Genomic DNA, 10194 nt, shown 5'->3' with positions numbered 1-10194 from the left:
AAAAAAGAGGAATTAAAACATGTATTCTCGATTTAAGGGTTGATTATTGTGAGTTTCATGTGGGCTTTGTAGTTTTGTGGAACAAAATGGCGGACATTAAATGGAGCCATTGGTTTTGGTTGTTAGGGTGCTGCTCCTTACCCTGTTAACCTATACCATCAGGGACTGGAAAATTACCATGTACATCACGTCACTTACTCCTCCTGTGATCTCGTGGTCGTTCCTTAGGTAAGTCGATTTGTAAATTAAAGTTATCACTTATATGTGCTGTTTTTGTTTTGGTATTTAAATGTCTAAATCAAAACTAACAAATATCTAAATGTGCTTCATCTTGCTTTTTTTCCTACATTAATTAGGTTGTGTGTGCTTGCGGTGGTGGATCTACCGGTAGCACTTTCAACACTCTATTTAAATAATAGGTGAGTGCAAAAGCGAAATGTTAATAGATTGACATAAATTAAGGGTCAAAAACTGTATCAATTATTTTGATATATAGTCATAATGTGCATGCATAGATAAGAAAATGGAATCTTTTAGACAATGTGTGCAAAACCGTTCGCAAAACTGTGATGTGTGGGTTCTGAGGTTTCAAATGTGCATTAGATGCTTTTAATTGTTAAATAATGGGTATTATATTTGCTTTCAGGGTAGGGCGACGTATTACCTACTTTGGTTTTATGCTCGTGGGAGGATGTGCTATTTTTTCTGTGATGTTCATCGCAATTTCAGGTATGGGAGAATATTATAATGGATGATGAAAGTCCTTATTTGTTGAAGAAAAACTATTTCCACAGGAAAATGGAAACCTGAAAAACGTTACGACAAAAAGAAAGCCTGACCACGCTGGTCACAGTACTGGCTTTGGTAGGCAAGGCGGGGGTGGCGGCATCGTGGATCACTAGTTCGCTTTATGCAGCAGAACTCGCACCCACTGTGATAAGGTGGCTGTTACTTTCTGGCAGCATTATACGCATTACCTCCAGATCGTTAACGTTATAATTAAAACGTTAATTCGAATGATTAGTCTTTCTAACACACTGGTTTACTTTAAAACTGTTTAGAATTGGACTTGCAAAATATTTAAAGTATGAAATGATCACTGTTTTATGTAGCCAAACTAAATGTAACGCAGAATATGTATATTTTTTAGGAACATAGCATTCGGTACGGTATCGATAGCCTGGCGAATAGGTGGAATCGTAGCTCCCCAGTTTCAATTACTGGTATGGTTTTACTCATTTACCTATGGATATTTAAATTTGTTTACATGTCATAAATTATGAAGTCTGGTTGCTGATCATGTAAGGATCATCCCGTCAAGGATATCGTAAAATACTTTTGTCACTTTTTATTCATAGAGTCAACCGCTCAATCTCAGTGCTTATATACAGATTGACCTTTCCTCGCCCAATGCAATGAGAACTTTGTTCCTTTTCGTGATTTCAGAATTCGATTTCTATGGAGCTGCCGTACATTGTATTTGGTGGTTTGTGCCTGGCGATGGCCTTCCTTGGCCTGCTCACTCTACCAGAAACAAGGAATAGACCTCTGCCGGACGCGTTACCGGAATGGTCATGTTGCGGAAGAGGGGAAGGGTACGTGGAGGTGGCACAAATTGGAGAAGCCACAAAAGATGGCGATCGATTAAATTTGCAGATATCGTAATGCTGATGTGAGGACAAGAAATATTGTCTTCTGGTATTCATAAAAAGTATTTTTGCAAAAAAACGCACGATTTAATTGATTCACATAAATACAAAATAAAAGGCAAAGCTTCCATATAAATCTGAGGCTAGGAACGGATGAATCTATCCGTAACAAAATATTTCAAAAAGGTTCTTTATTTTCTACTACTTCCATTATAACAAAAAGTTTATAAAATACTTTCTTGATATTGATTTTATAGTGGAAAATATAGAGTTGTATTGTAAAGCCCCGTGAATTGGGCAGATAAATTTTCTGAACCAGTAACCAGCTGTGCCATTTCTTAAATGCTGGACAAAAATGAGCACATGACTGAACCTGAGAAAATCGGGAAAATTTGGTGAAAATCTCTCTGCAACCCTGGTAGAGGGTAGCAGATATAAATATAACTATACATGAGGCAGACGTGTTCAGATGATGGAGTTGAGCTGATGCAGGTGAAGGAAAAATCCATTATATGTTGATTATAATAAGAGTGCAGAGATCCATTGCTTACAACACGTGCATAAACAGTGTCAGTGCCGTACATTTCTTCTCCAAGATGGACTTTGTTTCATCCGCGATGCTCTTTCTGACCATTCCACGCAAGGATCCGTCGTCCATTATATATATTTTCAAAGCATAACGTATGATGAATATATGTATAAAGCCATCACAATCTAGTGTTTTCATTCCCCTTAGACACGTTGGGATTTTCCACGGCGCCGTACTTCATGACGTCATCTGGATTCTGATCATCGAAGTCTGAATGTCGGTTCTGTCTTCCACACCACGCCCAGTCTGGCAGAGCATCCAGGAGCGCTTGTCTGTTTGTCTCTGGTAACAAAAGTCCCAGAAACGCAGCCGCCAGTGCAAAACTTCCAAAGATGATGAAAGGTAATTCCAGGGCGACAGAGCTCTAAAGAATCAAATATGTTTTTAGGTTAATATCTCGTTTTTAACAATAAAATGTTTTATTGGATGCCACGGAAGCCACCATGTTACAATCCTGCGGCATTTGCCTGAATTTAAAAACAAGTGAAATGGACCATTTTGCAACGACATTAGTTCATTTCCCACTGAGGTATGAACACAGCAAAATACTTACCAAGTAGGCGAACTGTGGGGCTGCTACTCCTCCTATTCTACCTGAGATAGAAGCTGCACCACAGGCGATGCTCCTGAAATCCAGTTGCATAAGCAATAATGAAACCAGCTGGGTGATAACGTAAGTCAAGAAGTTATAAAGACTTTACAACTTCTTGCGTAACTGTAGTGCAAAAAAGCTTGCTGGATAGAAATGTGCAGTTTGTGGATAGCCAGTGGAGCATCCTTTAATATCTAGTTAACAAAATTCCCTCTGTGACCCTACTAGAGGATGATAAAAGAGAAAGTGAATATACACTAAGGTCACTTAGCCAGTTCAATCGAAAAAGTACGTTTGACTTTCAACTCAGTAAAGGTAAGATTGTCTGGCAGTCTCTTTCACCTCACAGTCTCTCTCATACATACCTAACGACTGTAGGGTACAGCTCCGCAGTATAGAGATAACTAACCACCCAGGCGGCTGACACACTCAGTTTCCCCAGCAAAGCCAGTACAGTGACCAACGTTCCCATGGTTTCCAGTTTACCTGCAATGACAGCGTGTTGTCAATTTATATTTTAAAAGAGGAGCGAGGAAACATTTAAAGACTTTCCTTTTTCTTACAACATGCAATCCTCACATTCCATTCTATTGTAATATCCCTGTTTGAAGGCATACAATGCGCGGTAGTACTTTACAGATAATGATAATAATAATAACTATAATAATTTTGCAGAAATGCGAACAGTTTTCAGTTAATCACTCAAGCACATGTTGTTGTTAATCCTATCCAAAGCTGTTGAGAAGATTATGATCTGTACACCCGTTTTCAAGTAATAAAATTCAATTTTAACCGTTGCAATTGAAATTCACTAGTCTTTGTCTCTACTGCGAGAGTGACTGGAAATGAGAATTGTTATGCTACATGTATATAGTGTGCATAAGTCATTGAGAAAATGTTGAAATTTACTACATAAAGACAGACAGATATGGTTTTCAACAAAATAAGACGATTTGTAAAACCGTACCAGCCACTCCTACAAACATCACTGAAAAGACTGCAAGTCCTCCAATTAACATGAACATAAACATCGTAGGGCGACGACCGATCCTACAATAATAATAATATCTGTAGTTACTTGTGCTTTTTCCTCTCAGTAAACTTTTAAGGCAAATGACCCTCCATACTAGTTAATGATTTTTTAACTGGAATGAATTAAATTATACATAACGCCTTTTTTTCGAATTTCAAAAATTCTGAAACTTCCAGTGGCCGCTCCGAACCGAAAAATTTACAATTCATGACAACATTTTAAATAAATCGGTCCTATATTTTTTTAAAATAAATTCTAAACAATTTTACTTGTTGTTTAAATAGGCTGTGGAGGCTGTGGCTGGCCAGTCCACCAGTGCCAGAAGGACGGTGTTGATGTAGATGTCTCCGGGGAGATTTCTTACGTTCAGAGACAGCCCATAGTACATCGCTGCCTGAACGAACCTGCATTTAAAAAGCATATTAAATGTAGGTCAATTTGATAAATACCAAAGAAGGGCAAACTTTCCTGACCCATAAAAGACAAATTTACTGCGATACATTTAAAAACAAAATATTGCACAAAAAGATTTCCTTCTGCGATAACTCACCACACAAACATCAGTATCAGTGTATACCGTGTCAGGAGAGGGGTACGGAAGAGATCCCAGAAACTGTACTTGCTCTCATGCGCTGATCGGCGCTTTTCTTCCTATTTGAAAAATGAATTTCAGTCAGAAAATGATAACTTTTTCCATTATACGTAAGAGGTTGGCCACCGTTAAGGTAAACTACATTCAGAATTCAAATATTCTTCGACATTATAAGCTTATTAAATATTGAATTTTGCCTTCAGCATTATACCAAGCATTTGCATATTCCCCGATGACTCAGGTTATCCAGTTCAATGTTAAGGGGTCCACTGATTAAAAGGAAATTCAGTGTCGGTGGAATGCACAGCTGAGGGACACTCTTTACCAAAGTCCCTTTTAGCTGTTTTAAAATTGAACCAAGGACAGAGGGGCTTCTGGGAGACAATAGTTTGGGGGCGGTGGGGGGGGGGGGGCGGTGTACTCACGTCGATTGCCTTTTGCAACGCAATCATATCCGGGGCAGGTTTCTTGTTGCTCCTGGCAATGGCATCTATGGTCTCCTTAGCCTCATCAAGCCTGTCGTGCATAGCAAGCCAACGAGGACTCTCTGGTAAAAACCTTAAGAAGAAAAGTAAAAGTGTGTCTTTCATATCAACCAATTTTGCTTCCTACATGCCTGTTTATATAAGAATGTTCCCGAGAGGCAGAGCAAAATCCATGTGTTAAATGCACTCACCTGAAGAACAGCCATAGTACAACGGGGGGCGCCAGAGACGTTATCATCACGAATGTCTTCCACTGACGTACGAAATAGGCAATCAACGTCAGCGTCATAATGGAGATCTGCCAGAAGGTCACGGCGCCGTTTATCGTACGATATTTTGTCCCTGTAAACTCCAGAGCCCAAACGAAGTTCACTATCAATAAACCTGAAAAATAGTACCAAATACTACAAATACTTCATTTGGTCTTTGAGAGGTAGAATTGCCCCTTGTTATAAAGAATACTGGTAAAATATTTTTGTATATGACATGTCATGCTGATATCTTCTTGAAACGTTTTTACGTTAAAATGCAAGATTTTTTTCAATATTTATACAACAAAGTCCGTAGTTCCACAACAAAACCACGAATACTGCACATACTGTATATAGGCACTTACCTCCGGCGCACAGTCCATTGAAAAAACGCATCGCAGCAAACACTTCCCACAAGGGGGCAAATGCGTTAGCGAAGCCGACTACCCCATTGAAAGTGATAGTTGCGTACCACACCGGTTTTCTTCCAAATGTATCAGCGAGCTGACTTATTATCAATGCTCCAAGCACAACACCTACCATCTGGATCGTTGTGATCAGATCACCGATGTATTTGAGGTTGCAAATAAGGTTCCACTGAAATGATAAATAATAAAAATCTTCTTTTCAGAATGTGAGTTCTTCGTACAAAGTTAAAACCATGTGCCGGACGACGTTACCTCTCAAAGACAATATAACAAGCCAAACCAGACAAATCAAACGACTTTCCATCTCTGTCCTCTACATATTACAGGAAAACAGTTTTCGTCTACCATTTCTCTTCTCCATGTGCCTTCCCTTGGGCAAAATCCTTGATCCGCCAGTGATTCGTTAACACTCGTTACGCCGAACAGCATGGTAATGGTACAGGTAAAAGAGTTGACAACCCGGAGAAAACTGCTCCCCATATAATTCAAAACAGAATTTCATTGCCTTTTTCTACATAAAGTTAAAACACAATTGGCCTACCTCTGAAACGATCGAAGTGAAATCCGAAACATACTGAATCCCCGGGCACATTCCGCCGTCAGAGTTGCAGGTATCCAATATAATAGCCGAACTATCGTTGGTTCCATTCCCGTAGAGGTCATCGAGTTCTGACAAATGGTCAGTTCTATTCAAAGTCCGGTTCATCTGCGGACACAGCCACTGGGGTACTGCTGAGAAAAACACTGGCCCAAGCATTGTCCATCCCGTAACGAAATCACCCATGTTGATGGCGAGGAAGATCGCCAGCTGGCGACGACCAAGACCACCTAAATAAATTTTATCTTTATTATTCATTATAATATTAACATGCAGAATGCACTAGTTCTTTAGATTCAGTTCCTGTCAAATATTTTGAGAAAAAAAAATGCCTCAAGCACAGAAACACCCAGAAAAGATTTTGTATATTTTTAGGTAAATAATTTCTTCCCATCTCAACAAAGATATGTGATTAATGCATCCGCCCAAATTCCATCATTCCATTCGTTGGGACCCCCCCCCTCCCCCATCAGACTTTTTTAAACTCTAAGTTCAATAGGCAAATATTGCTCCAGACAAAGTGCACATTTTTTACTTATAATTTTTAATGGACAAAATAAAAAGTAAAAACAAATATATATTCTGAACAGGGTTAATACGCATTAAAGCTAATCTGAATAACGCCAAGTTGCCTTATTCTGTAATAAATCCAAACTTTCAAATGAGAATCTGATCCGCATATGGGCGGACAATAAAAAAAAGGGATCTGATGGTACATGCAGCTGAGACAGCTTATTTCTAGTTGAAGCCCGTGTAGTGCGCACAGGGTATAAATAACGGCCTAAATTTGCGATTGAAATATTATTCGAGGGGATTGGCTCGATTTCCCTTCCTTAGAGGTGTTTTACCTCTCATTTTGTTTTGGCGCAACGTGAAAAGAAAGATGAAATCTTATCTCTATAAGTCCTCTCAAATAGGCCACATAAAGATCTGAAAACTGTGATTAAAATCAAAATATCAAGGTATTCACAAGATTTCTTTGCTCTATTTATCAAGATTCAGTGAAAATTGACAAAATGATAAAATTTAATGTTTGAAAGATGTAGTTTTAACTTAAAAGATGTTCTGTAACAAGAATATACAGGTGTTTTCACTGATAAAGTAGATCAATACTACATAGAAGTGTATGCTATAAACGCCAGAAAATAACAGCAAGAGGTCACGGTCTTATTTATTTTGGAGTAAGAGGTGAAGCAAAATGAGTCAGTGAAGAAATTAGTTTGTTTGCTTTAGCAAAGCCAGTTGCGAGAACAGAGGTCAGGACCCTCCTCTCCGCCCTCACTGTTAGTTTATATGCAGCGCTGAAATCCCTGTATGTCTAGTGTCACAATACGTCAAGACGTGGACGTATTTGTTGATCACATTTATAGGCACACAAAATATCTAACACACATTCAAAGACACTTTCCTATTCAATTTTTGCCACCATCTCTGTAAACACCTTATAGCAGGTGATCAAGTTCCATTTTTCTTGTTTAACATTTTAAAAGTTCTAAAGCGCGTTGAATGCCTTGAAACGTATGTTTTTTGTCATAGTGTAATCATATAGTATATAATATGTGGTTTACTAACCAGGACAGGTTTTGTCCCTGGATACAGTTGTATCACTGAAGTATAGGGATGGAGGACATGTTCCTCGAAGAAGGATTGGCTTCAATCTCATGTTAATGTGGGATCAAAAGAAAAAGCGCACCACTTGGCATCCTGCTTACCCAGAAATTCACCACCAACTGTCTTTGCTTTATCAATTTTTTTTTTTTACTGTGCCGCCTGGTTATGTTGACACGGCGATATGAAGTAGCTTGTTTTTTACTGTCTTTTATTGCTTGAGTTTCGGCACCCTGAGTGTCAGAGGACACTGGAAACTCTCATCTTTACACAGTTTAAACGATCAACATGCCTATGGAGTTTATTGTGTTCTCTGAAATCCATGCTAGGGACTCACCGGTCGGGTAAATATAGGTTAATTGGCCTGATATATACCGCCAACACTTTTTTAGGAATCCTTGTTTCATCATTTTTATGCATTGTCTTCTTAAGATGACAAAGTCTAACTTATTTTTGTCTCGAGTGGTTTATTTTTTGTCTGGGACCCATCGGTAATTCTCTACTTTTCGAACCCTCCCGGATCGTTTACATAAATGACGTCACCCTCTAAACAGGGGGGCACAGGAGGATGCCGTGACCTATTGCTCTACTTTAAAACAAAGCCTTTATCAAAATATTAGAACAGTGTGTAACAAGCCAAGTTCCATTACTTAGAGAAGAGAGACGAAATATAAAAACAAAATCAGTTCATTTAAAAACCATGCTCACTGGTGTTGGGACTTTTCTGTGTAGGTCTCTACCTCTTCAGCGTCCCCTGATCATCACTAATAAATTAGGTTAGGTTAGGTTAGCACTTACCTATCTGGTCAAATATCTGCTCGAAACCCTTGTGTTCGGTTGCCATGCTTTGTTTCGCTACTGCTTATTCAGGTCGTGTCCTTACGACCCAGCGAAAGGAAGTAATCAAGTCCGAGGTTATAAACAGCTTCTCCGAGATTACAAGTTTGTTTAATCATAGGCAAGGCCTTGACGGGTGCACAGAAAACTGGTAATTTGAGCTGGTGAACTTGGTGTCAGCATAAGTTTACTACTCTCTGTAGTGGCACGTCTGTATATGCATCCGGAGCTACTGCACTAGTGTGCATCATACGCATGCGAGGCCGTACACTTTGGAATTTTGTTGTTTTGAGGGGGGGAGGGGCAGTTGCAGAAGGCCTACAGCATATTTTTAGTACCGCCAGTGGTGATCGGCTAGAAAGTGACTGATGGAAAGTAAGAGATTTTTGATGCACCGAGAAAAAGAACATGCTAGCAATAAAGGTAAAATCAAGATTTCTGCCCCCCCCCCCGCCCCCATTCCACTACCCCGTGCAGTGTACATATATAGCTTGTAATGCTCTACAAGACTGCTGCTGCTATAAAAAACTGATACAAGATAAGAGATATAAGGAATATATAGATATTGCTCTCTACATAAGCCGCACACCAATGCTGTAGTGATTTGTTATTCTTGACAAGTACTTTCAAAATAATAAATTAATTGTTACTCTCTAGCAGTCTCGAACTGCTCATACCTCGAAACTAGTGGACTAGAAGCAGTCTTCTCTAGCTGTTACAAACTACATTAGTCTTACATGCAATTTGGTAGGGAAGACCTATATAGATAGTAAAGGGTGCCGATAGTACCTTGTTCCATTATTTATTTTTATTTAATTATTATTATTTTTTATAAAGAAGCGCAGTGGTGAGCATGTACTTGATTCGGGGAATGAGTCTTTCTTTAAAATATTATCTTCACTGTTAACAAGGATCAGTACCAAAATAACCGAGCCCACTCTTTATTAAAGGTTGTCTCTATGATTAGACTGTTTAATGTTGTTAATCATACAAACGAGGTTTTGCGGGCAACGGTATTTCAAAATCGCCACCCTTCACAGCCGCCTTTCTAAGAAAACCACAAATACCGGTACACTGAGTAAAAAATAAAATTCATTTTTATTTGCTTTTGGTGTGCTTGGTAATCCTTCATTAACGACGGAATTCAAATTATTTCCATGTAAGTTGCTCTGTCGCGTATTGGCGCTAAAGATTGAAAATGTGCTCATCCATTTCTGCCACTGCAATATTGTGTTTGTCAATGTGAAATTCAAGGACTTTTTTTTCATACTGTGAACAGCGAAGCATTTTTCTGCAAAAATATTTCATTTTGCACTTTACCGTTCAAAACCGTGTGTTCTACTAATTTGAGCTGGTGAACTTGGTGTCAGCATAAGTTTACTACTCTCTGTAGTGGCACGTCTCTCTCTCTACATGCATCCGGAGCTACTGCACTGTTGAGCATCATACACATGCGAGGCCGTACACTTAGGAATTTTGTTGTATTGAGGGGGGGAGGGGCAGTTGCAGAAGGCCTACAGCATATTTTTAAA

General features: G+C 39.0%; 1 protein-coding gene and 1 long non-coding RNA gene across 3 annotated transcripts; one reads left to right on the top strand and one right to left on the bottom strand.

Moving 5' to 3' along the window:
• Positions 1-123: 123 nt before the first annotated feature.
• On the top strand, positions 124-2675 carry LOC106164061 (uncharacterized). The gene is made up of 4 exons (XR_001238533.2): positions 124-419; positions 647-941; positions 1151-1223; positions 1447-2675. It is a non-coding gene; the product is annotated as an uncharacterized LOC106164061 (long non-coding RNA).
• LOC106164060 (solute carrier family 22 member 15-like) lies at positions 1824-9063 on the bottom strand. 2 transcript variants are annotated; one of them, XM_013541849.2, is made up of 11 exons: positions 8624-9063; positions 6161-6447; positions 5557-5788; positions 5132-5324; positions 4881-5013; positions 4414-4514; positions 4133-4267; positions 3798-3880; positions 3196-3316; positions 2792-2864; positions 1824-2602 (listed from the first exon to the last, which is right to left on the bottom strand). In XM_013541849.2, the coding sequence occupies exons 1-11, from the start codon at positions 8667-8669 to the stop codon at positions 2357-2359; spliced, it is 1650 nt and encodes a 549-aa protein (XP_013397303.2). In that variant the 5' UTR covers positions 8670-9063; the 3' UTR covers positions 1824-2356. The 2 variants fall into 2 exon arrangements, with proteins under 2 accessions (XP_013397303.2, XP_086857512.1); XM_087001386.1 differs by lacking the exon at positions 2792-2864.
• Positions 9064-10194: the final 1131 nt, after the last annotated feature.

Source organism: Lingula anatina, chromosome 1 (assembly GCF_051362555.1).
Source record: "Lingula anatina isolate TDL-2025a chromosome 1, LinAna3.0, whole genome shotgun sequence".
Classification (NCBI taxonomy): Eukaryota; Metazoa; Brachiopoda; class Lingulata; order Lingulida; family Lingulidae; genus Lingula; species Lingula anatina.
The sequence above is the reverse complement of the archived record's forward strand: the minus strand, read 5'-3'. Positions and strand labels throughout refer to the sequence as shown.

Excerpts from the sequence above, each read along its gene's own strand:
- LOC106164060 (XM_013541849.2), bottom strand. The coding sequence starts at position 8,669 with ATGGCAACCGAACACAAGGGTTTCGAGCAGATATTTGACCAGATAG. Across the intron at positions 6,448-8,623 it reads GCAGATATTTGACCAGATAG|GTGGTCTTGGTCGTCGCCAG; the intron begins GTAAGTGCTAAC and ends AAATTTATTTAG. Across the intron at positions 4,515-4,880 it reads CGTTGCAAAAGGCAATCGAC|GAAGAAAAGCGCCGATCAGC; the intron begins GTGAGTACACCG and ends TTTTTCAAATAG.